This window comes from Anser cygnoides, chromosome 1, assembly GCF_040182565.1.
Source record: "Anser cygnoides isolate HZ-2024a breed goose chromosome 1, Taihu_goose_T2T_genome, whole genome shotgun sequence".
Classification (NCBI taxonomy): Eukaryota; Metazoa; Chordata; class Aves; order Anseriformes; family Anatidae; genus Anser; species Anser cygnoides.
Window position 1 is genome coordinate 72,663,025 of NC_089873.1, and position 27,032 is coordinate 72,690,056.

Below are 27,032 nucleotides of genomic sequence, written 5' to 3' on the forward strand. Positions count from 1 at the left end.
GTATAGGGAAACATGCCTGATGGAAAGATCCTTCCACAACTTTCCAAAACCACAGAGTGCACATCTCGGTCCTGATCTTTTGGGAGGTACTGTGACATGACCAGCAATCGCTCACACAGTGGCTGTGTGTACCAGGCAACACAAGCCGGCATCCGCTTCTCTGTCAGGGGTAATTAACTTCCTGAGGTGGGGGGGTGGGTGATCCTGCCTGCTTCTTTGGCTTGCATTGCCGGAGAGTTTGAAGGTTAAAGCTGAACTTTGGTGGATCTGACACTCAGCCCCCCCATCTTTCTGGTTCAGTTGCGTCTCCTTTTTCGCACTCCTACTCCAGCATTTTATCAGGAACCGCTTCTTGGCTCTGCACCCTCTGCCAGGACACAACCGTGGCACTGGCAAGCAGCTCCCTGCCAACACAGAAGACAGAAAACCAACAGCAGCACGACACGAACACTAGAATTATATCAGGCTGCGAAGTTTCTCTTTTATTAAAGTAAAAAAAACCAACAACAACATGCAAAGAGCAGGCGGGCCCTCTGCCGCTCCGCCCCACGCCTTCAGTTTCGATTCCTGAAGGCAAGAGGCTGCCTCGTCGCCTGCCTCCTTGTCTCCCGAGGCAGAGAGGCAACGATGAGCGACCCGGTGGTGTGCAGCTTCCTCACCAAGACCCTGTGTGCCCAGGGCGGCCGACTGGGGCTCACGGAGCTCCGGGAGCACATCGACCTGTCGGAGCAGCAGCTGGTGGAGACGCTGCAGGCAGCGGGGCCCCGGCGGTTCCTGCTGACTGGAGATGACGGCCTCCCCGCCGAGGTGCTGGCCGTGTCGGACGTGCGGGTCTGTGTCCTCAAGGAGTGCCAGGGCTGCGACCGCCTGCACCTCTGCAAGCTGCACCTCAGGGGCAAGTGCAACCTGGGCCCCAGGTGGGCACCCTTGGCCGGGGGGCGGCTGTGGGGCAGGGGGGCACCTCCGTCTGCTCTGTGGGTGTGTGGGTGTGTGGATGGGTGAAATGTTGTGCCAAGGGTGAGGCGAAAAGCAAAGCAGCCCTGAAAGACAGGTGCTGCTGGGGATGGGGCTTCATTTCCTGTCCGCAGCACCCCCTTTTCTGCCCTTGTTGGGGGATGCGAAGGGCAGGCCAAGCAGCCTTTCAGGGGATTTGTTTTCTTTCTTTTTCCTTCCCCGGGGCTAACCGAATCTGGTAGCTATTAGCTAAGTAAATAAACAAACAAAAAAGTCAGGAAAATGAAACACAAATGCAGAAATGAAAATGGAAAGCAGTTCAATGAGAATGAACTCGAAAGAAGAATTTCCTGTCGGAGGCTTCTGTTGCAGCTCTTGGTCCTGGGGTGTTATCACCGGCCTTCTGCCTCTACAAAGCAGTTCCTCACACGCTCAGATGGGAAGGAGTTGGAGAGGAAAGGCCCGGTGTGTATCCAGATGGTACAAGTGAAATACTAGGCTGCTAAAACTCTGTTACTCTTTGTTGCTTTGCTGACTTGGTAAGATAAGGCTACGTAGGATTTGCAGTTAGAAATATCTTCAGGTGCACATAGGCACCCCCACTGGAAGAACAGAAATATGCAATGATTTCCTTTGTCATGCTGGAGCACTCCTGGGCAGCCTCCTACCCTCTCAGTAGTGCTAAGCGTTTAAAATTGCCTTTGTGTGTATTAATAACTAATACAAGGAAGAATATGCCTTTCAGGTGTATTTAGGGGACGAAGGGATGTTGATTAAAATGAGGAGACAGAAAGAGGGCTACATGGACCACATGGATCAAGACAGGTTAATTTTTAATTGATTTTAATCAAGGTTCGTTTCCAGATCTTGCATCCTTTTTTGTTGGAAAGGAAAACATCTGTGCAAGTTACTGGGGTCTTCCTGTTCAGTGAAATCACGACTTTTAGTCAAACTAAGTCAGCTTTTAACTTGTGTCTGACCAGTAGCTTTTCATTGCTTTTTTTTTCTAAATGTATTGCTAAACCACAGTTGATGAGTCATCATAGCATTTCTGGGCTGTTTCAACCTTTGACTTAGAAATGAATACTCAAGTGATATAGATTGTTGTGTGGCTGTTGGTGGCATCAAGTGGGTGCAGAATCTAGTATCCTTAGAAGATTGTTTCTCAGGACTGGCAATGGCATATTCCTGCCCTTCAGACCTTGCATTCTTATTTATTTGGTTACAAAGCAATGTGTCCTACAGTTGGGTGGTGAAATGTCTACATAAAATTGTGTAATGTAATTCAGCATGTCAGGTAAAATGTTATCACAATCTTCAGTAGTTAACTAGGGCCTAAAAGGAAAAACAGAACAGAGGTTTGAGTCTGACAGGGTAACAGGTACTTATTGGTTGAATATGTCTAGCCTTAAGGCTATATCAAATTATGTTTTTGAAGGGCAAGCTTTCAGGAAACTATTTTACTGCATTAAATTATTGCGTAGATATACCTTATTTCTCCTCATACCATTGATTTTGAAATATCTTTACAAATACATGCAAAAAATTAGAATCTCTCTTTCTTTGTAATTCATACTCACTAAACATGTTTATCTTGAGTTAGTAAGTGGTGCCAGCATTTCACTAGTGTCCTTTAAGCATTCCTTTATCCAAAACTCCAAGTTCATGAACTTCCATGGATGTTGTGGTTTGTTGTTGTTTTAAAACTTCCCACCCAGTAGAGATAACATTCTGTTGTGTTCAGTTTCATTATCTCTTTGTTTTGGGCTCTCGGACTGTTGCATCTTTCTTTACATGCCATCCCTAAGACAACATTTTACATGCACGAAATCGAGCTCATTGCAACTTCCCTCACTGCTGACGTATATCCTCTAAAATCAGCATTCCCTCCAGCTGTTCAGGTTGTGTGACTTGACTTGCCTCTTACTGGAGAGGAAGAAAGTGTGGGGCAGACAGACTTGGCTTTGTGTCTGTGCTTTCTTACAAGTGGTCTGGCCACATTTATGTTAAAAATGGGGATAATAACAGTACTGTATTTCAGAGTGATTATTCTGCTTCCTTCATACTCTTGCTAATTTATTATCTGCATGTTCACAGAAGCTTTTGCCGAAGTGCTTTTCTCTCCATGTTTTTTATCAAATTGTATGTTATCTAAGGCTCTTTAAACCAACTTGACTGAAAAAGTGAACATCTGATATTTCTGTCTATTTTCTTGCAGAGCTTGTAGGTACTCTCATGACATCAGCAGCGCTGAGAACAAAAAAGTCCTAAAGACCCATGAGTTGTCTGGCCTCAGTGAGGATGAACTGCGAGTCCTGCTTCTCCAAAATGACCCTTTCTTCCTTCCCGATGTGAGTTGTTCTGATTTTTTAAGCTTTTGTTTATTAGGAATAGGAAAGGGTAAGAAAGAAGGTGGGGGTCTGATCTCAATTTCAAGCTCTTAAGTTATACCAGAAATATTAAGATTAGTCTGAATGAACTATGAATGGGAATGGCTGTCTGTGAAAGCACCAGAAGAAATGCTAAAGAGCAAGGGTTGTAGAAATGCCATGTACTGATAACTAAAAAAACATAACAGCAATAAAACTGTTAAACACAGAGGAGCATCTTGCTTGCTTATATAGCAGAAGGCCTGCACTTGGTTTAGGCCTTGTCACATATGACTTGTCAGCAGAAGAGCTACCCTCTGACAGCAGGAAACGTACAGCAAGCTTCCATCTGGCCTGTTCTGTGTGCCATTCCTCTTCCTGTTAGCCCAACAGGATGCCCATAACGTTACTCAAAACAAGCAAACAAAAGACGTCAGCAACTTCATCAGAGATTTACAGATGGTGAAGTAAGCAAGATGGAGGTGAAAGATCACAGTCACCATACATGCATACAGGGTATAAAGGCCTAGCAAAAAACCACATTTGTTGGCTCTTAGCCAAGAGATAATGGAAACTGGGAAGCAAGCAACCCTTTTCTTGTCCAGCCTACATAGGCCTGCATGTTTTGATGCTCATGGGCATAGAAGAGTGAGAAACATCTGTGAGAAAATGACCAACTGACTGCAGTCAGTTTCATGTAAAATCTGCTCCTTCAAAAGTGCACTGAGGCTTTCCTACAAAAACTGAGGTTACTTTCCTACAAAGCAACCTGTGTTCAGTTTGTATGTAAGTAATTGATTTTGTTAAGTTTGGCCGAACAATGCAATCTCTGGTTTTGTGTGCATGTGCATATGGGTAGTACAATTTTCAAAGTACTGTTTCAAAGCCAAGAGTATCCTATTCTGGCTACAGCTGTTCCTGGTTAAGAAATTACTGGAGTACTGCCTGCTGCTCTTGTCTTTTGGAAGTTATAGTCTCCGCAGATCTGTTGGCATAACAGTTCTATTGTTTTCTTATTCCCTGCTGTGACAGTGATGGACTTTGACAAAATAGAGCATTTTTTGGTGTTTTAAAATATGTCATGCTGGCAGATTCAAGGAGCATAATGGTGATGAGCAAGGAGGATTAATAATCTTCATCCAGCTCAGCTGCATCTACAACCTAAGTGTTTCTTGTTTAGTTACTCCCAGTAATGAGCAGATAGTATCAGCCATCATTGATTGGTATTACTCTTACACTCTTATCTGTAGATCTGCCACTTCTGGAGGGCATCAATAATCGCTGCTAGTAGAGCACTGTAACTCCTGTTACTGAGTAAAATAGCTCAATCAGTGGAAAACATTGACTTAGGCCATTCTACAACCTGAGAGCTGAGGCAGGGGTATGAAAGCCTGCTTCACTTTTCTTGCTTAGAAATGCTAACTGCATGTGTGCCTGCTGACAAATGAAAACCCTCAAGCAAAAAGAATCTTTTTTCTTCTGTGGACTGAACTTGGGAGCAGGGTAAGAAAAAGCAACAGTACCCCAGAATCAGGATTTTCTTATACTTTCCCTCGCCTTCTCTCTGGCTCTCCTTTTTCTTTTTGCTGGCAAATGCAAGGGGCAGTGTGTTTTCTTGCTGCAGCTAAATAGTGTGTTCTCAGTTTAATTGAGGCACAGCTTTGTTCTGGTTTTGTGGTTTATTATGATGCTTTTTACAAGAAGACATCTTATCTGTCCCTTCTGATGCTGTGGGAACATGTGACAATACAGCATCAGACAGACATCTATGGTGGGGCCATGGCATGCTGTGCAGAATCCCCATCCGTGGTGAGGTTCAACACTCTTGCTGTTCTTCACAACTTTATAGTATTTTTCCAACAAACAAACAAACAAACAAAACACTAAAGCTATTGGCCTTTTACCCATACAAAACTGAATGTTTTGTATAGTACACCAAGGTTGACCGAGAACATTATGCATTTATGCATCTCCATAGGAGCATGGTCTTATAAAAGGTACATATAGGTTGTATTGTTGAAGGCAGTCCATGTTTATGTTCACAGTATGCTCTCCTGTTGCTTGGCTGTCGCTAGTGGTAACCTACAAGCCTCTTCAGCCAAGGCCTACAGGTCTAAGCTGATGAAAGAACTGGAGCATCTTTCCTATGAGGAGAGGCTGAGAGAGCTAGGACTGTTCAGCCTGGAGGCTCAGGGGGATCTGAGCAATGTGTACAAATGTCTATAAATACCTGAAGGGAGACGGCAAAGAGGACAGAGCCAGGCCCTTCTCAGTGGTGCCCAGTGCCAGGGGACAAGAGGCAGTGGGCACAAATTGGCAGACAGGAGGTTCCCGCTGGACATCAGGAACCCTTCTGTGCTATGCGGGAGACTCCACAACCTCTCTGGGCAACCTATGCCAATGAACATCACCCACACAGTACAGAAGTGCTTCTTATCAGTTTTTCTGCCATAGAAGCTGAATGCCTGTAGATAACAAAGAAAAAAATCACTGAATCTACTGTGCTTCTCCATTTTGTGTTGTATCTGTTCTCCCTGTTTATAGGTCTGCCAATTTTACAACAGAAGGGATGGTGTCTGCAACCAGAAAAACAACTGCAGCAGGCTTCATATTTGCCGACACTATCTCCAAGGGAAATGTAAATTTTTTGTATGCAAGAGATCCCATAAGCTGTTGGATGAACACCCGCGGAGAGTGTTGGAAACTGCAGGCATTGATGCGAAGATAGTTTCAAACTTCCAAATTATATATGATCACAAGCATGTGGAGTTCAACAAGGAACAGAACAAGGAGAAAAGTAAGTTGTAAGAAGAAATGGGTTTAAATAAGATTTTGAGATTGACAGACGTAGAAGCTGTTCTTTCCTTACCTCACAGCTAAACCCCATCGTCACTTCCGTGTTTACAACTACAAGCGAGTAGAAACATCGAGGAAAAAGCAGGCAGATACAAACAGCGAAGAACAGAAGCTACCTTTAGAAACCACAATGGGCTCTGGGGTGCATGTACCACCTTCGAAAGGTGAATCTAAATAAATACCAATGGTTTTTCCTATTTCACCTCTTACAACATGGAACTTTTTTTTCCGATTCTGCTGTTGATCTGCATTTGGGAATGGAGTAAGTCGTGGCTAAGTCATGTGGGAGGGAGAGCTGCCTTCTTATTGTGTGTAATATTGCTATCGAGTGGCTGCTGATAGTTGTGACTAGCTGGAATTTTTAACTGTTACTGCTGATCTGTCAGCAGTGGAGTGCCCTGTAAAATGATCTGTGCTGAATGTAATCCTCAACACACAAATCGGGATCTTGCCAGCTAGCTGAGGTTCTGTTACAGCACTGCTATTCATTCAGTCTTCTCATGCAGATCCCAGTAGCAACGAACCTCCTCAGAGCCAACCCCAGTTGCCAGCAGGTGCCAGAGGTAAAGAAGAAGGTATGGATTTTTTCTACTCTCCAGTCCTGAGATCAGGGGTTCTCACCGGGATTTGGTTTCATACAGTCCTACAGCTCCCTGTGGTAGTGGGAGAGCAGCTTATGAGCTTACCATACCATATGCAGAAAGTGTCAGACAGCCTGCAGAGGAGTGTTGAGATTTCTGCCTGAGCATTGTGCAGCATAGCCATGTGTGTGTCCAGTCTGGGGAGCAATTGGGAACAGTTCTGGGCCCATTGCTTCCTTCCTGGGAGGGAGAGGGAGTTGTGTGTCTGTGATCTTTTCCTTGTCCCCAAGGAATGGATACAGCTTTAGCAGTAGAGCGGTTATATTGATACACATTCTAGTGTGTGAATAGGAACTCTTGCATCTCCTGCCCTCCTGGGCAGAAGGGCCTTGGCTTCAAAGGCCTAATTCAGAATACAGGGATAGTCAGATCCTGAAGTGCTTGGCTTGGCTATTACAGTCAACTCCTTGTTATGTGTGGGATCAAATGTCAAATGCAGTATCTTTCTCATGGGATTGTTTTCACAGGGTAAATAAAGGACTGATGTGTTCCTTCTTGTTAGGTAAAAAAGACGATTCCTCTGCGAACACTTTGAAGGACAAGAAGGAAGATAACAGTGACGAGATCTGCTTGTTCTATGTCTGGAAGTACTGCAAACATAACGGTAAGCCTTACAAGAAATAATAGTATTTTGGAGAGCAGTGTCTGAAGAGGCACTGTCCACTCAATGGCTCTGACTAGTGGAGGCACATGGCGTGTCAGCACCTCAGCATTGTCCATGGCCAGTTATACATTCTCACTGTTTCACTTTGTTTCCAAGTCAGTAATGAACTCTGTTAGAACTGCAGACATAATCACAGGAAATTCAAGTGGATACACATAAACCCTCCCTCCTTTTGATAACATGTTTTTGGTCTATTTCAGTCACGTTGATGAGGTCATGCCTTGGGCATGATTTTCTAAAACCCTTTAACTGTTAAATGTTATACTTTCTGTAGCTATTAGATCAATTTAACAACTGGCCTTATGCTGATGGTTGATCATATGTCATCCTTTATTCCTGTTGTGTCTTATGGATGTCTGATAATAGGCGTATTCTTGCCCCATTAAGTCCTTTAAAAAGTGACCTGTTACAACGATTTAAGAAAACACAGTAGTTGTACTATGTAAGCTAAATGTGATTCTTGCTGTGGCCAATAATAGGGATCTGGGGAAAATATAAGTATAAGCAGTTGTATTCAGACACAGTCCCAGAACAGTCTCCTAAGCCTTAAGTGATTTAGGCTTCCTTGGATAAGAGGGATGTAGCATTAAATTTTTCTTCTGGTCAACTTGTCTGGTCACTTTCTAAATTTCTACTCCCTTTCTGACTTCCTGGTCTTGGCAAAAGACCATTTAACTAAGTCAGACTGTGTTCACTTTTTGCTTAGGAAGTACGTACTTAGTTGCTTGAAGATCATTTGGTCTCAGATGCTTGTGTGTGTTTAGCATTTCTGTAGTGGGTTTGTGTTCTTGTAAAGATGCAGTTCTCCCCTCAGAAGCTCCTTTTCTGAATCAAATGAGTAAATTACTCTTTCCCACTTAAGGGCTTGATAATGCCTCTTCTTCACCATTACTTGGAAGAGAGGCAGTGCTTTAAAAATAAATGATGCCTTTTATGGGTACTTTATGAACCATAGAAATGAAATCTAGCCCAGAGAGACCAAGTGTGGTTTTTTTTTTCTATAGCTTTTCAAGTTAATTTAGAGATGGTGCTTTCAAGACAGGGTGTGTTCTACCCCTATCAACAGAAAGAAGGAAAAAAAGAAAAAAGAAGTGAGTTATTCTGTTTTCATAAACAGGGCTAGTTGTCATATATTTTGTGGTCAGAAACGTCAAGGGAAAGGAATGATAAAACTTTTTGGCCCTGTCTCTGCAGCAGATACCCCAGCCTGGTATCACGTTTCTCAGACTCTCTCTGCTTCTTTAAGACCAGGCTTGAGGGTGAAGGTTATGAACTTTTTGACTTGCATGGTGTGAATGGTGTGCCCAGGCTCAAAGCGACTATACTGTGACCACCAAACAGCTAAACCCAACCACTGGAGAGTTAGTGTGTTTAGCCATACGGTGTTTGGTTCAAAAGTTGTGAATAAGAGGTTTGGTCCGTACTCAGATGTGGAGTGCGCATCAGCTACCCTAACAGGGAGGTATGGAGGTCAGACTGTGCCTGTATAGAGCAGCGTGCATTCATGCAGAGACGTTAAGGTCTGAACTCAAACTCACAGACCTAAAAAAAGTCTTCCCCTTTCTGTGTAACACAGGTCCCACATATAAGGCAGCTGAAGTTGTTGCTTCCCATGTTCTGAGAAGCAAAGCAGCAATTCCAATGGTGTCTAACAGTCTTGTTAGCAGGACTGTGTGCTACATGTTCCAGGATGAATGTAGAGTCTCTCTTGCAGGATATCCTGTGGAGTATTGCAGTCCTTTATGCTGCCTCATTCGTTGGGCTGGGCCTAAAGAAAACACTTTAACAGTCCATCTTGTTAATGAGCTCAGAAGCTCTAAGGGACTGAGGGAAAGAGAAGCAACTATTTTGGAGTGCCTGTAAACTTGCCCCTTTACAGCTGAGAAACATGGTGATGTGACATATAAACACTAACTTCTTGTCTGTGGCTCTGCTTTCCCAGCTGCCAAAGTCGTGTCCCAGCAAAGAGACAGTTGTGTTTGTTTTTTTTTTTGAATACATTTGGCAGGATTTTCTAGATAATAATAAAGAAAAACACACCGCTATCGTTTCAACACATTTCTAATTTCAGTGGTCTGTCTTTATTGTTCATACCAAAGCCCAGGAGGTAAAGCCAAAGAATGCAAAAAGTGTTTGTTCCTTTTTTTTTTTTTCTTGTCTTGTTTTACTTTCTGTGATTGCAGAGCTCTTGACTAAGTCTGATCTCGTTACAGACAAATGCAGATCGATTCATTACCATTTGCCATATCGATGGCAAGTATTTAATGGGTTCACCTGGAATGACCTTTCCATGATGGAGGAAATTGAAAAGGCCTATTGTGACCCAAAAATGAACAGGTATATTCATAGTTGGACTGGTTGCTTAAAGTGCTGTGGTTGAGCCTATGAGGGAAAACTCTTGATTTCTTCTTAGAGATGTCTGACTTCCATAACTTCTGATTAGTCTGATTAGTCCTCAGAGTCTGGGAGGAATGTACAAAGATGAGGGTTTTTTTTTTCCTTTCTAAGGAGAAAAGTAAAAGTGACTGTATGGAAATATCACCCCATTTTCATCTTCTAAAGTATAACACGTCAGTATCTTGCATTTAAAACTCTGCAGAGTAATAAGAGTAAAGTGGAATTCAGTGCTTAGAGTGTTAGTATTTCAAGTAATAAATCATAACGTATTTTTACTAACTAAGTTAGGTCTCTTAACAGTAGTTCAGAGCTGGTCTGTATTATGAAATGCCCTCTCCCTTTCCCTCTCCCTTTCCCTCTCCTTTTTCCTCTCACTTTCCCAATGTATGCTAGGGTCATTAATTTTTCCTTTAACTCCTTTCTGAAATCCACACTGTAAGTCAGCTGGATTGGTAGGGGACCCCAAGTTTGCCCTTGATAAATTGACATTGTCATTTTGGCTCTTGCCTTTTAAGCCAGAAAATTATTTTGATTTGCTGCTTGACTAGGCTGCTGCGTGGTGCAAATCACAAGCAAGATTCCCAAGATGAGGCCGCCTCAAGTTAATTTTTCAAGACTGCAAAGAGTAAAATTCCATGTAGCTCCAGGCAGTGGGATTTGTAAAACTCACAGTTGTGATTGTGTTCTTTGTAACCACAGAAAAAGAACAAAGCTGATAAGCTGCAGGTGTTTTTGGCAAAGTCAGTAAAGTGCTTACCAGCTTTCATTTTTCTACTGAGAAAAATTGCTGTGTGCATTTGTTTACTGCAGAAACCTTTGCCTGTTGTGTGTGTAGCCCCAGAAAGTCTGTGAAGCTGGCAGCATGTAATGTGGCTAGTGACTGAGATGATATTCGCTCTCTCACAGGCCATAGCTCACTTCTGAATGTTGGAAGCAGTTTTCAGAGCTGCCATGCATGCTGTGGAAAATACTCTTATTTCAGGCCTAATTAAGTTCAGACAGTCACATTATATTAAAGAAGATTGCACCAGATTAAACAGGGGATTAGATTATTAAAATCTGTACTTTTTACTGTAATAAACCTCTGAATTTGTCCTTACAGTACAGCAGATAAGAACATTAATTTCCAGACAATGACCTGCTCCTCTTCGTTGCTTCGACGCCTCTCTACACCATCATCTGTCACACAACCCATGTTTGTATTGACTACAAAGTGGATTTGGTATTGGCAGAATGACCAAGGCCAGTGGATTGAATATGGAGAACAGGCAAGTCAACATCCTGTACACCTTCCTCATCCTGTGCTTTGAATCACTCCTGAAGGAATGTGTGGAGCTTCTTCCCTCCACTTCCTTTTACACAAACGAGGTTAATTAAGTAAATACTTGTGCTTGAATTTTAGCATCAAATAAGGGAGGGAAGCTACAGATATTCCTAACAGATGTGGTAAAATGGTGACAGGCTGGAGGGGAAGGAACACGCCTCTTCTCCTTACAGTGAGATTCAGTACAAGCAATTATCTTTCCTTGTACCTGGATGATTTGTCAAATCTGCTTTCTTGACAAAGATCTTCATGGTGAATGCAAGAAGACAAAATACCCTTTTTTTCAGCTTACGTTGACTGTTTTTGATGATGCTTGCTGGTTTCTGTCATCAGATTCCCTTTTGGAGTTGTCCATGTCTTCTACATACTATCCCTGAGATATGTACCTTTTAAAATTATTCAGGAAGTAGTCTTGCCTGTTTTAAGCATTGCCCTTTTGCCTCAGAGATGTAAGGATTGCTGTCTCAAGTCAAACATCACCTTTTTCCTTGGGTGGGCAAATCCTCTTTAATGAGAGAGTGATCTATCTGAAAAATTGCCATCTGATGCTATGGGGACAGACAGGTTCTTTAGGGATCCTGGGCAGAATGAAGATGCTACTAAGTTGTAGTTATAATTGAAGCTTTATTATTCCGCAGAATTTTGTAATTAATGTAGCACCAGGTTTTATGATCAGCATAGCACAGTATTTTATAATCAGCATATCTTACAGTTAGTTAGTGTTTATTCTAAGCATCTGAACCCTCTGCAGGCTGGGTCTGTCACAAATTAATTTGGACAAGCTAGAACTTAACAGGAATTAGGTTTTATTAACATTTTATGGTAAACCACAGAATTAGTTTCTGTGATATTTAGGGATTTAGTTAAAGATTTGAGAATGGCAAGGTTCACATGAGACTTACTGCAAGGTACAGGGGTTTCTTAAACTTAGTTGCATGCTTTAGGGACATTTTTCTTTTTGGTGAATTACTTACCCTTTTGTTTCATCGGCGTATTCAGCAGATGATCGTTGAATCTCAACAAGTCTGGCCTTTGGTGAATTACTCACTTTCCTCTTTTTGCAGCATATGCAGCAGAATATCTCAGAATCTTGAGGAGTCTGCCCTGAGAGACATGCCAGCTTAGGGGGAGTTTTGGTTCATAGCCCACTGCTATCCTGAAGAGCTCAAGGGGCTCTTTGCTTATGACCAGTATTTACAGGATCACAAGACGATTGACTCTTAGTACTTTTACGTCCTGGTTATGAGATAGACAAGGAAAATCTGGTATTTTCCACCAACTCTGACATTCTGGTATCTTCCAGAATGTCCATTTCTGGTACTTCATAGACTCAGCTATGATCCAGGCCATAAGGGTTTGAAACATGATCAAGGAGTTTTGTACTCACCTGTTTGTACTCACCTGTTACACCTGTTGCCCATTGACAATAGAGGAATGATGTAATGTTAGTTAATCTTGAACCACAGCTGAGTTTGGGGGAAGAGCTACTCCACCAAAGGGTCAAATCCTAACACTTGGCATGCAATATAACAATCACAATCTACACTTGGAATACTTGGATTATGAGTCACTCGGTCCTTGAAGGAAGCATACCATGGTGGAGGCATCCCTGGCTGCTGGGGAATCATGGGTTTTGGCATCCAGCAGCAGCTCCAGTCCACGTCCCACTTAGGACCTGTAGCTGCTTGACTTTACAGGCAGTGCTTCATGTGCTCTTACACTTCCCTGGGCTGTAACAGGGTCACCACATCCTGTTTGGCCAAGTGCCTGGGATCTCGGAGACTGGCGGGGAGGGAAATAGTTGGCCTGATGCCCAGAGCCTTCAAGACCAGAAGGGAGGGAAGAAGTCAGCCTGGCACCCCAGGACCTTCAAGGCTAGTGAGGAGGGAGAAAAGGGGGGCTGATATATGACCAGCTCACTTACAGATAATGGCTGCTTACTCTACAAAATGGCATTAGTTATGATAACCATATTACCAAGGGTCAGGAGTAGGGGGCACTGGTCAGAGAAATGCAGGAAAATAAATAAATAAGGCATCTCTCCGTCTTCTCAGGAAGATCAGTTTTCCCTACCTGGTTCACAGTGTAGCTGCACAAACGGTTTTCTTGGCTGAACACAGAGTTGATCCAGGGACAGGGAAAGGTAGGTAGGGGAAGATGATAATTATAGTGGCTCTGGTAAAGTTGGGCCTTGATTTCAATCAGCAGCTTAGATAGAAAGTGTCTCCGTCAGCATACTCTGATGTTTTACATTGGTTTGTACACTAGAGAACTATATTTGTTACAGAGATTTATATGGGATACTTGTATGTCCGGTATTATGTATGTCCACATATTTAGGAGTGTTTGGTACTCACAATAGGCCACAACGGTTCTGGCTGGATCCCTGTTCATCCTTTTCATTGCTTCCTCTTTCCTTCTACCCAAACTAGTTATCTAAGGTTTAGTCTTGACTGTGTATAATCATTACTCTTCTCTCTCTCTTGTGTTTTTGTTTGTTCGATTTTTTCTTAAAGGGAGAAGGTGATGTTGTGAACTCGCCATCTTCTGACATACTTGAGAATTTGTATCTGGCAGATCCAGATGCCATCGTACCTTTCCAGGCTGGCTTGTATGGTTACCAGCTCAATTTTAAAGGTACTCATTTTAAAGGTTCTCATTTACAACTATGCAGGGTTTTACAGAGGTTAATTTGCAAACTATCCCAGCTTTTCAAGGCTATGCCTTTACTAATGTTACCAGATTTACTCACTGGAAATGAGGTGGTGACAGAAGTGAGGAAATTCCTTACAGAAGTACCCTTCCCCCTTACTCCTTGATGCTCTCTAGACTCACATAGGAGCAGAAATCAAAAGATCGAAGTCTTCACATAAAGTCATGGTAAACCTGAAGTGAGGTAATCTCCCCTTCTGTGCTGCTGGAGCAACTTTTGAAAAGCACGAATGACGTATAGGAGCAAGTAAGATAGGCAAAGGCTGAATAAGAGTTACAGGGAAGGACAAGAAGCTTACGTAGTCTTTGCGCAACTATTCTTCAGCAGATAGCATTGACAATGAATATGCCATTTTTCATTAATGAATGATTATCATTAATTAATGACCCTATCTGCTAGACTTATTCATTACATTTTTTCATTTTCCTTTCTCTTTTTCCCTCTAGAAATGACCCAGACAAACATTTCTTCTAAAACTAGAAGACGGGTCTGTAGGCGACCAAAGTTTGTGTCTTATGAAGAAGTGCAGAAGATAAAGCAAAGGTAAATGATGCCCTTAAGCTGTTTCATATTTGAGAAGTATTTATAAGGCAAAATTGCTGCCAGTGTAGATAGTAGTTGTGCAAAGAATTCAGCTGTTGCTAGAAGAAAACATATCCACTTGCTATATGATGAGCTGCCTGCTCGGTGCATTGCCTCATTTCTGGGATACATGTTACTCCAGGTACCACATCCACAGGATTGGTGATGGACATTCATGTCTTAAATTGGCACATGAAAGAGGACTGTGACAACTGAATGGCAGCTTACAAAATGAGTCTGTTTCCCAATTTCTCTGTGGTTTATTTTGTTTATTTTTAAATGTAGGAATTGCCCAAAGGGGATGCTGCCAAATTGAATAGTCAGAGCAGAACTAGAAATGATAACACTTTCGCACTTTCTTTCCCTTTGCTAGCAGTCAGAGGGATTCGTCTATTCCAAATCAAGCCTGTCCTCCCCACTGGGATTCATTTGCCTTGCCTGACTCAAAATACAAGGTATCTTATTTTTTAGTTTGTTTGTTTTAATTACTCACTCTAATGATATTAAAAAGTAGTCTTACTGGAAGAGAAACACAGACTGTTGAAGTCCTACAGTATACTAAAAAAATGCTTCTCGGTGTTATATTTGTCCTTTTATATACTGTTTTTGACCCTGATTAAGGAACAGTGCATCATGTTGAGCACAAGAGGTTTTACTCATTGACTGTTACAAAATCTTGTGTGATATTGATCAAATTGTATTGGCACAGACATACTGATAGCTAAGGGCAGGACAGAAGTAATACATTTTCAGACTGAGAATTCCTTCTGGCTATTTTCAATTGACATAGAGCTCCATTGCTATTCTCACTCCTTGTACTTGATTTTCCCTAGTGTTAATACATTGGGAAAGGCATGAGAACCAGAATTATCATGTCTCTTAGCTTCCATGGGCTGGTTTCTGTTACTCTGCTTTGTCCTGAATGTTTAATTTTACACTGACTACCTTCTGTTGGATTGTGCCTTACTGAATGTAATACTAGTATCTGTCTGTGTGTGTGTATAGCAAATTCATCTAAATACAGTTCTGCTAAAAAAATCAATAGGTAAAGTTTAAGTTAATTGCTTGGTACATTAACTCCCTTCACATCGTTGTTTTTCACAATTAGTAGAAAAACAAACAGGCAAACAACAACAAAACCACTAATTTTTTCAGACTGTAAAAGTTTCAGGTGTCTAGCACCTGATGGTTGAACTAGTAAGAGTTTGTGTGGGAACCTAGCAGCCAGACCTTTTGAAGAACTGGACCTGTGATACTCTGAGCTCTGTCACAATAACAAAGACAGCTCATTGGCTCTTCCCTTGGCTTTTTAGCAGCTTATCTGAATAAAGCTTGATTTTCAACGTAGGCTTGATTTTTTTCAAAAGAATGACGGGAAGACAGGTAGCTCAGTTCCTGTTAGGTCTATGAGTTGTATGCACTTAGTGCTTCCCTTATTTACTCTGAAAGTTTCAGTCTGAAAATTTCAGTTGAGTCCATTCATTTTGATGTTTCTGGAGTCACTGAAGTGTGTGTGAGAGGCTTTGGAATGTGACATGCAGATCCATGGTATCTCTGGTGGAACTTTTGCGGATGTGTGAAATTAAAGATCATCTTGTTTTCTAGAGCTCAGTTTGCTTGTTGAGTTGGGACCTAAGAAAACTGTCTCTTAATTTACAAACTAAATGCCTTTCATATGAAAGGAAACGTTAATTCTGTACCTAAAAAATGACAGAGCCCACAGTACGTTTTGGTACTAAAAATGAAAACCTGGGCTAGATTAAATAATTCTGTGTGGCCCTAAGCATGTTTTTTGCAGTAGGTAATATTGGGACTGGCTGGGATTCTGCATGCATGTGGTGACCATCGTAACATCTGACAATTATGACCTGATGAATTCCCTTCTCTTCAGATACTGATAAATAATTCTGGCAAACCTTGCTGCACTGGAAGTGACCCGTTATAAAAAGGAACACCTATGAGATAGGGAGAGAGTCTTTCTTGCTTAAGAAGAGCAGCTCTGTTTTGGTAACATTGCTTGTTCTTTGAGTGTTGCAGTGTCTTAATCTGTAAATCATTTAGTCATAGTGCTATAGAAAGTAGAGTATATGAAAAGCATGTTAGATGTTGGTAACAAACACCAATTGGAAAATTGGTGTGAATCTCTTTGCTGTTTAACAGACAAAGTTAGTAGCTGATAAACCTTTTAAAGGCGAAAAAGGAATTGATATTTTCTCTGGGACTTCATGTTGGGTTTTGAATTGTATCTTTAATGTAGAACTGAGAAATGTGTGTGATGAAGGTGGTATGTTTTTGTGTCAGTGGATTAGTCTTCATGTGGCAGCTATGTTTCAGAATCCTGACAATGTGTGCTGAAGACTGGTGTGCTGAAGACTACTGTGCTGTATCAAGGACGGAAGCTGATGTGTCATAATGGGTTAGCAAATGGTTGTCCTTGCTAGGATTTTCCTTTTTAAGTCTGAAGACGAAAAGAGCTAAAGAAGTTTTGTTATTACTAAGCACCAACCTGCAACAGCAAGGTGGTGTTACCCTTTGTTAGTAGGGGTTGCATCTTTGGGGAAATAAAGACTATCCCAAAAGAGAGTTTATGCAAAGTAGAACTGTCTTCGTTGATTGGAAGCCATCACATCATAAAATAATTGAAGTACCCATCTTACAGCTTTAGGCATTGTACCATGTAGCTGACATTCTGTTGTACCTAGAAAGTTTACACTTCCTTAGCGAAAGATTGAACATAGCAAAAGCGTATTTTATAGTCCAAGTAAGAATCGTTTATGTATCAATAAAGGATGTAGTACTACAATATGTTGACATAATTTTCATCTTGTAGGTGACAGTGAGCTGTGGTGTCAGAAAGCATGCAGATAATAAATACTAGCTGGTCCAAATTGTTTTGTGTTGCATTGTGAAGAGGCTTTGCAAAATATTCTTGTATTAGGGCATGGGAAAAGTTCTTCAACTGTGTAAAAACTTTTTAATAAATACAAAGAAGTAATTCTTCCTTGTGCAGCTGACTTTATTCTTGATCCTTATAAGACTCTCATAAAATAAGCCTCTTCTTCATTAAGTATTTAATGCATGGGTTAGACATGATATCTAGAAAAACACTCCTTTATCTATATGCACCTGTAAAATTTAATCCCTGTTTTATCTCCTCTACAAATTTATCCTTCTAAAATGTGCAGCTTTCAACTGATAGGCTGAAGTATTGATTTCATATTACCTCCCTGAATGACCACAGCTTTCCTTCTTAAAACACGCCTTCGATAGGTGGGTTGCTGGGTCTCTCACTTTAAGTCCTCTTGATTCCTCAGTTGACTTCGGCAGCAGTAAAGTGAAAAGCGTTACTGCATGAATAAAGTAAAATGTCTTACTGCATGACATCAGTCTGCCAGCATTAGGCATTTTCATTCTAGTTTACAGAATATAAGTGCCCATTCTAGAAGATTAGAGAAAATTGGGAAAATTATTCACGATGTAAGCAGAAGAGCACAAATCATGTTTAAATTGTTTTACATTAACTTTTCTCTGGGAAAAATGTGCATTTCTTCACGGATTTTTAAACACAAAATGTGGATTAATAGACTTTGTTTTCTTTAGGAAAGGAAGAAATGTATTTGTTTACGTGGGTATTTAGTGTAACATTCCTATTAGAATCTTAATTGCTCTCATGTTTAGAAATGTAGCTTTTTTTTTTTTTTTCCTTAAATCTATATTTAAATGCAACTTTCCAAGTTTTAGCTTTGGAAAGTTAAGGAGGTTTGATGCTTGGAGACTGCATGTGTGTTACAAATGATAATTGTTATCTAATACTTTTGTTCTTAATCAACTTTGTTCATAAAACTAATATTATCTGAAATTATCAGTCAAGTTTGCTTTTTGAGATTACTCTTTCATTGGGATTTATAGCTACCAGTGTCAACTCTTACTTGGAGATGATAAAAATTTAATTGACCTCTTCCTCACTTTCAGTGTCCTTCCTGAAGAGAGGTGAGGTGTCCTTGCAGAGCAGGAGTGACATACTGATTTAAATATTTATTGTTTGTCCTAATTATTCACAACAATTTAAATCATTAAATCAACTTCCTTACGTATAGTTTGAGGGCCATTCTGAATGTTTGTCTGCCGTAATCAGGCTTCTCTGTGTTATGAGCTAACTGAAGCCTCATGCCTTCTGCTTTGGTTTATATTTTATAGGCAGTGGAGATCAGTAACATATCCTCTGAATACAAAGAAATAAAGAAGCAGTTTGAGCAGACTATGAAAACCTACAACATCGTTAGAGTACAAAGGATTCAGAATCCATCACTCTGGAAAGTATTTCAGTGGTTAGTATTTGTTTTGTCATCCTTAAGGGCAGGGGGTCTGCAAGAACTGCTGTCCTAAATCTACTTCCTGGGAAGTGAAAGAGGTTGCCACCTGTGCTTTAACTTGACTGGTATTTCCTTCTTAGGGGCAGACTGAGGAGTGAAATTAAGTGACTAAGTGCTATCAGTCTAAGATGGACCAGAGAAAGCCATATTCCTAGGGAGAGCTTCCGTTTGCATGACTCCTTCGAAGGTGAAGGAGGGAGTGACAGAAAGACATGAATGACACAAAACTGTGATGAGGATATTGACAGTGGCATGGAATAGTATATTGTCAGAGGGGTTGAACAGAAACTGCCTGTTGCACGTGCATTCTGTCTGTTACAAATGTTTATCCATTATAGTATACAAAGTACTTGTTAAAAACACTTGTTTGTGCCAAAGAGGCAGTGGGAACAAACTGGCAGACAGGAGGTTCCCTCTGAACATCAGGAACCCCTCTGTGCTCTGTGGGTGACGGAGCACTGGCACAGGTTGCCCAGAGAAGTTGTGGAGTCTCCTCAGAAACACAGAATCATCTAGGTTGGAAGAGACCTCCAAGATCACCTAGTCCAACCTCTGACCTAACACTAACAAGTCCTCCACTAAACCAGATCACTAAGTTCTACATATAAATGTCTTCTAAAGACCTCCAGGGACTCAACCACTTCCCTGGGCAGCCCATTCTAGTGCCTAACAACCCTTTCAGTAAAGAAGTTCTTCCTAACATCCAACCTAAACCTCCCCTGGTGCAACTTTAGCCCATTCCCCCTCGTCACCAGGCACGTGGGAGAACAGACCAATCCCCACCTCACTACAGCCTCCTTTAAGGTACCTGTAGAGTGCGATAAGGTCGCCCCTGAGCCTCCTCTTCTCCAGGCTGAACAACCCCAGCTCCCTCAGCCACTCCTCGGAAGACTTGTTCTCCAGAACCCTCACCAGCTTTGTTGCCCTTCTCTGGACACATTCAAGCACCTCCATGTCCTTCTTGTAGTGAGGGGCCCAAAACTAAACACTACTCAAGGTGCAGCCTCACCAGAGCCGAGTACAGGAGGACAATCACTTCCCTAGCCCTGCTGGCCACACTGCTTCTTATACAAGCCAGGATGCTGTTGGCCTTCTTGGCCACCTGAGCACACTGCTGGCTCATATTCAGCTGACTATCAACCAATACTCCCAGGTCCTTCTCTGCCAGGCAGCTTTCCAACCACTCATCTCCCAGCCTGTAGCGCTGCTTGGAGTTGTTGTGCCCCAGGTGCAGGACCCGGCACTTGGCCTTGTTGAACTTCATACAGTTGGCCTCAGCCCATCGGTCCAGCCTATGCAGATCCTCCTGCAAAGCCTTCCTACCCTCGAGCAGATCGACACATGCACCTAACTTGTTGTCTGCAAACTTACTGAGGGTGCACTCGATCCACTCATCCAGATCATCAATAAAGATATTGAAGAGAACTGGCCCCAGTACTGAGCCCTGGGGGACGCCACTAGTGACCGGCCTCCAACTGGATTTAACTCTATTCACGACGACTCTTTGGGTCTGGCTACCCAGCCAGTTTTTAACCCAACAAAGCGTACGCCAGTCCAAGCCAAGAGCAGCCAGTTTCTTGAGGAGAATGCTGTGGGAAACGGTGTCCAAGGCCTTACTGAAGTCAAGGTAGACCACATCCACAGCCTTTCCCTCATCCACTGAGCATGTCACTTTGTCGTAGAAGGAGATCAGGTTCGTCAAGCAGGACCTGCCTCTCATAAACTCATGCTGACTGGGCCTGATCGCCTGGTTGTCCTGCAAGTGCTGTGTGATGACACTCAAGATAATCTGCTCCATGAGCTTCCCTGGCACTGAAGTCACACTAACAGGCCTATAGTTCCCCGGGTCTACCCTCCGGCCCTTCTTGTAGATGTGCATCACGTTTGCTAGGCACCAGTCCATGGGGACCTCCCCTGATAGCCAGGACTGCTGATAAATCATGGGAAGTGGCTTGGTCAGCTCTTCTACCAGTTCTCTCAGTACCCTCGGGTGGATCCCATCCGGCCCCATCGACTTGCGTACATCCAAGTGCTGTAGCAGGTCGCCAACCATTTCCTCGTGGATTATGAGGGCCACATTCTGCTCCCCATCCCCTTCCACCAGCTCAGGGTACTGGATATCCAGAGAACAACTGGTCTTGCTGCTAAAGACTGACAAAGAAGGCATTAAGCACCTCAGCCTTTTCCTCATCTCTTGTCACTAAGTCTCCCCCTGCATCCATAATACGTGTTTATGTATTTATAAAAACATTTTCTGTTATCCTTAACAGCAGTAGCCAGATTGAGCTCCAGATGAGCTTTGGCCTTTCTAATTTTGTCCCTGCACAGCCTTGCAACATCCTTATAGTCCTCCTGAGTGGCCTGCCCTCTTTTCCAAAGGTCATAAACCCTCTTTTTTTTCCCTAAGGTGTAGCCACAGCTCTCTGTTCAGCCAGGCCGGTCTTCTTCTGCGCCGGCTTGTCTTTGGGGATGTGGGGACAGACAGCTCCTGAGCCATTAAGATTTCCTTCTTGAAGAGTGCCCAGCCTTCCTGGACTCCTCTGCCCTTCAGAACTGCCTCCCAAAGGACTCTGCCAACCAGTGTCCTGAACAGCTCAAAGTCTGCCCTCCGGAAGTCCAAGACAGCAGTTTTACTGATCCCCGTCCTGACTTTGCCAAGAATAGAGAACTCTACCTTTTTGTGGTCACTCTGCCCAAGATAGCTCCCGATCACCACATCTCCCTCCAGTCCTTCACTGTTTGTGAACAGAAGGTCTGGCGGGGCACCTCCCCTGGTAGGCTCACTAACCAGCTGCGCCAGGAAACTATCTTCCAGATCCTCCTTGCAGATCTTCAAAAACCACCAGGACGTGGTCCTGGGCAGCCTGCTCTGGGTGGCCCTGCTGGAGCAGGGGTTGGGCCAGACGGCATCACCCTTCTGTGTGATTCTGTGTGAAAAAAGAAGTGGGCAAGGGTAAGGGTGCTTAGGCCCCTTTTTTTCCAGTCAGATTTTTTTAAGGCTTCTTCAAGAGTTTGAGTACCCCTTCTTAATGAAGTCAGTGTTCAGTGAGAATGGTGCATCCTTACGCTTTAAGATTATGATCTCTGTTTTCCAAAGCTCTTTTCTGGTTTTCAACATCTGCATCAGTGATCTCAAACTCTTGGTACTTGTGCCAAGACACATACCTGCAGATTGGAGCTGGCAGCAGGGACAGTGACCACGTTCAAGTGCATTTAGTAGCAGATTAAGTTGTTGCATAGAACAGTTGTCTAGTTTAAAACAAAAGCACGGATACATAATACAAGTATTCTAGGACCATTTCATTACCATTCTCAATGGTAATGAAGATGAAAAATACTTCTCAAATAAGTACTTTGACCTGTGAAGTAATTGAACCCAGGAAGTTATTGGCTAGTAATTCAATAAAACACTTCTATCTAGCAAAACTTAGGCACCTGAAAACATGTAATTTTATGTACTTTTAATCCTCCTCTGATGAGACATTTAAACTAACCAGGCAGAGTTCGACATAGTTATGAAGTTCTCTATCAACGAATTGTAGTCCATTGTTCTTATCACTTCACTAAGGCAGTTTTCAAGTTGGAAGTATTCTCCCCTCTACCTTGGTCTGTTAACTTTGTAGCTGATAACTTCCTGAAGAACGTTACTTTGTTGTCCACTTCAGCAGCTTCTGAAAATCTGTGGAAGGTCATGATGCTGTGCAGTAGTGATGGGAGATACTAGTTAAGTCTCCCATTGTGATTCCTCTTTTGGTACTGCTCATAGCTCGCCATCTGATGCTGGCCTTAAATTAATAAGGTCTTCAGTGGTGAAGGGAGGGTCAGTTTATCTCTTTCTGGTTCTTGTCTCCTCAGCAGAATTGCACGGGCAGGAGCTCAGGGTGGTGGAGGGTTATGATGGAAGGGCTGATACAGGGAATGTCAGGTGCATGCTGAAAGCTTGTCTCAGCACAGCCTTGTCCTCCTGCAGGATGATTGGCCCCATGTGCAAGGCAGTTTCAGTCTGCTGGAGGAGCAAAGAACAAGCTGCCTCTAGGCTTTATTTACTGCTGAAGCATGGCGGCTCTGGGGTTAGTACAACGTCCGCTCTGCAGCGTTTGTGTGTGTATGTGGGAAGGGACAGGAGACATTGAAGCAGAACTAGTATGACCCTGCACAGGAGCAAAAGCTGTGGGGACTGTAGTAGTGTCAATGCTTGCTTAATTCTGGCTTTTGTCAATGAATTGATCTAGAATTGCTGGGCACTGGTATTTGTAGATCATTCATCTTGCAATTTTTCATCATACTGCTAGTCTGTCTCATCTTCCAAGCTGAGGGAGGAGAAAGCAGACAGGAAATCTCATCCAGCTGATATTTACATGTACATCACGTACTTTTAATTATTTTTTAAACCCTTTCTCAGTTTTCTTCCATGGCTCATGCTCTCCCATACTGCCTTTTTCTGTTAGGAAAAAGGAGCAAATGAAGAAGGAAGCTGGAAAGAAGGAAGTAAACGAAAGGCTCCTGTTCCATGGAACCAAGGGTGCCCGCCTGGAAGATATCTGCATAAACAACTTTGACTGGAGAACTTGTGGAAGCAATGGAGCCAACTATGGAAAGGGTATGTAGGAAATGACTGAGTGTCAGACCTTAGAACCCCCTGATTTTGAAGTCTTTAAAGATGAAGACCCCCCCCCCCCCCCCCCCCCCCCCCCCCAAAAAAAAAAAAAGTAGGAATTGGTGTTAGCATCTTCCTTCTCTCTGGGGAGGACAAGAATTTGCTTTGTGCAGGGGTATGCTTTTTCACAAGGTGTTGAGGGAATTTGAAAAAGCCCCTGTAGCTGGAGGTGGGATCTTCTAAACATTCAAGGTCATGATTTAGACTTGCCAGAGAAATAGCTGATACTCATGGCAGGGAACAAGAAGGTGTGCATTCCCTCAGCATGATCATGGAAGGTCTTTGTGTTTCCTTGTCTATCCCTCTAATAACAACACACATACCTGTAGTGTTTTTATGCCATGTTTGGTTTTTCTTTATAATTATTCCTATAATAGCAAATTCCAAATAGAAGTTCTGAGGTGAAACCCTTTCTCTTGTAAAATAAATAAGTAAATGCATTCTACAGTATTGTGTAAACTGAGTAAGAGGAGACCTGAAAGTTGGGTCAAATGCCTCCTGAAAAAGGTGATGCTCTGTTTTCACTGTCATTTTATACAAATCCCTTATAACCATATGTTTTTTTACCTTTTTTCTAGGAAGTTACTTTGCTAGAGATGCTTCATATTCCCATGAATACTGTCAGTCTACAGTGAAACCAAATGTCATGTTCATGGCTCGTGTATTGGTTGGAGATTACGTTCAAGGCAGGGCAGACTATGTTCGCCCCCCAACAAGGTCTGCTGACGGACTTTGGTTTTATGACAGTTGTGTGGACAACGAGTTAAATCCCTCCATTTTTGTTATCTTTGAAAAAAATCAAATTTACCCAGAGTATCTGATAGAATATAAGGAGGCAGAAAAAAAATGTATTATATCTTGAAGTGATCAGAGCTGTTTGTATCCCTCATGTTATCTTCCAAATTGCAGGTGTTCTCATATTTCTTTTTAATACAACATTTTTGAATGTTAATCCAAAGAATTTTTGTGTTGAGGAGGACTGGCAAAACAGATGTTATATCTGTTGAGACTAATTTCCTTGTCTTCTCCCTTTCTCTCCCAAATGAAGCAAAGATATTTGGATAACCATAGCAGAAAAATCAGAATCATGGGACAGGAAATTGAATGCTACAACTTCTGTGGATAAATAATTGTAAACACATTTTCTTGGAAATAGAGTAGAGAGAATTTCTCTTTATAAACAGGTTTGGTTAAGACAATAATTAATGGTATGGTAGTTTTTAAGCTTTCTGGTTTTTAGCAGTTCTCAAGATTCTAACAGCATTTTGCAATGCTGAAGGCTTTGTAGAGACTTGAAAATTCTTTTCAGTGCAGAGTATGACTGTACTCAATCCTCTTGTCTATCATGAATCTAAACAAATCAGTGTATATAAGAATGACTTGACTTAGTTTTCAAAGTGCTGTTTGTTAATACCAGTACTAGTTTCAAGTTTAAAATGGTAAAACAAAGAATGAAAAGTTTAGTTTAATTTCATGTTGTAAATTCTCAACTGGAGAAGTTTCGTCTGTACAACGGCAGCTGCTGTTTTGATCAGGAAATTGCTGGATCAAATTCTTTTTGCAGATTTGCAGTAACTTGCTCTGTGACCTATACAGAAATGCATTTGGAGTGAAACTATGAAAATCACGACCTGTGAATAAGCTAAACTAAAATTTGGTGGTTTGGCTGCAGCTAATGGTTGTACGTACATAAAGGCTGTGTGACAGTCAGCTAGGCTTTCAAGTGAATGTGGCCATGTACTTTCTCACTGTGAACACTTGCTTAGCAAATGCTGTAGGACCAGAGAAACATCTTAAGAAACGTTGATCTTTTCAGTCCTACTTGTGTATGTAAATTTTCGTTTTTCCCAAAATAAAAAATAACCGGAAGAGACCAGTTATTTTATCTTGAGGCCAGTGGTAGAACTACTGGCCTAAGGCATTTCGTATATGTGTTTTGTTGCACACAGTGCATTCATTTGAGAATTCACTGTCAAGTGTAGTTCCTCTTAGTACTTCGAGCACAGTGATCCTGGATACTGATTAATTTGGTCCATTTTTTGGTATTTTTTTTTTGGTCTTTGTCAGTGAGGTACAACCATACTAACAGTGGTTAAACCCTTTTAATTAAGTTAGATGTTTTTTCTCATCCCAAAAGGATAATGTCATATAGAGATTCTACTGAATTTTACTAATGAATTCGTAAGTAAATTGAAGAAAGTAGAAAGATATTCTTCTGCAGAAAGATATTCTGGCAGTGTAGCTATTGAGACAGAAACTGTTGCTGAGGCTAAAGAAAGACTAATGGTAATTTAAGATAAGCTTTACAATAACATGAATAGCTTCCTAGTAATTTGCATCTTGAACACAAGTCTGTCAATCCCGTGTACTACTCAAATTCTCAAAGTTACCCAGAGAATGGGAAAATACATAAAACTAGTATATCTTATTAGAATGACTGTTTTAGAACTAAATGAAAACATATCAATAATGCACTAAATGGGAAGGTTTTACCTATATTCAAATTCTCTCACTTTTGGTTTGCCTGTAGAGTTCCTAAATCACTGGGTTTTGGCATGTTTGCAAATAAAATGTGTTTTCAGTCACTTTTCATCTTGTTAATGTGCAGTTTGTCTCTATTTGTAAAAGGATGGCAAAACTCAACACATCTAGTAAACTAGCTACTTAATACATATGCTTACTGTCTTCCTTTCATCCGTGTTTCTAAACTGGGCAACTGTGTGGATGTAGTTTTGCATTTTAGTGTAGATGCTCAGCACCAAGAAGCCACTTGCTCACTCTCCCCAGGTGGGATGGGGGAGAGAATTGTAAAGGTAGAAGTTCAAGAACTCATGGGCTGAGATAAGGACAATTTACTAGGTAAAGCAAAAGCTGCACGCGAAGCAAAGCAAAACAAGGAATTCATTCTCTACTTCCCACCGGCAAGCAAGAGTTCAGCCACTTCCAGGGAAGCAGGGCTCACCATACAGAGCAGTTCCTTGGAAAGAGAAACACCATCACCCCAAACATCCCCCCCTTCCTCCTTGTCTATCCCAGTTTTAGTTGCTGAGCATGATCCCATATGTTGTGGAATATCTTTTTGTTCAGACTGCGTCACCTCTCCTGGCTGTGCCCCCTCCCAGTTCCTTGTGCACACCCAGCCTCCTTGCTGGCAGGGCAGCATGAGAAGTAGAAAAGTCCTTGGCTCTTTAAAATTAAAAACATTGGTGTGTTATCACCACTATTTTCATTAAAAAATCCTAAACATAGCATCATGCAAGCCTCTGCAAAGAAAATTAACTCTATCCCAGCCAAAACCACAATAACTGAGTATATTTATGTAAATTAACTTTGTAGCTAAGATGTCCGTGATATTAAGTACTATGGTAGTTTGGTTAGACTCCATGTAATTAACAGCTGCTAAGTCAAAACAAAAAACAAACAAACAAACAAAAAACAACCAATAAGGCAAAATAGTAGCAGAACTATTTTTAAAATGTGGGAAAAATGTTCAGGTATTGAC

General features: G+C 41.9%; 1 protein-coding gene across 9 annotated transcripts; it reads left to right on the forward strand.

Moving 5' to 3' along the window:
* Positions 1 to 256: 256 nt before the first annotated feature.
* On the forward strand, positions 257 to 26,200 carry LOC125180935 (protein mono-ADP-ribosyltransferase PARP12). Of its 9 annotated transcripts, XM_066990287.1 has the most exons (15): positions 269 to 917; positions 1,327 to 1,419; positions 3,173 to 3,305; positions 5,868 to 6,120; positions 6,200 to 6,343; positions 6,686 to 6,754; positions 7,323 to 7,424; positions 9,698 to 9,821; positions 10,984 to 11,153; positions 13,726 to 13,842; positions 14,365 to 14,461; positions 14,874 to 14,955; positions 18,698 to 18,828; positions 23,322 to 23,473; positions 24,109 to 26,200. In XM_066990287.1, the coding sequence occupies exons 1-15, from the start codon at positions 628 to 630 to the stop codon at positions 24,390 to 24,392; spliced, it is 2,241 nt and encodes a 746-aa protein (XP_066846388.1). In that variant the 5' UTR covers positions 269 to 627; the 3' UTR covers positions 24,393 to 26,200. The 9 variants fall into 9 exon arrangements, with proteins under 9 accessions (XP_066846393.1, XP_066846394.1, XP_066846395.1 ...); XM_066990289.1 differs by lacking the exon at positions 6,200 to 6,343 and having other exon boundaries at positions 261 to 917; XM_066990291.1 differs by lacking the exon at positions 18,698 to 18,828 and having other exon boundaries at positions 261 to 917; positions 24,109 to 24,226.
* The last annotated feature ends 832 nt before the right edge of the window (positions 26,201 to 27,032 follow it).

Coding starts and splice junctions, on each gene's coding strand:
- LOC125180935 (XM_066990287.1), top strand. CDS start 628: ATGAGCGACCCGGTGGTGTGCAGCTTCCTCACCAAGACCCTGTGTGCC. Junction 918..1,326: donor AAGTGCAACCTGGGCCCCAG/GTGGGCACCCTT, acceptor CTTCTGTTGCAG/CTCTTGGTCCTGGGGTGTTA. Junction 3,306..5,867: donor ACCCTTTCTTCCTTCCCGAT/GTGAGTTGTTCT, acceptor CCCTGTTTATAG/GTCTGCCAATTTTACAACAG.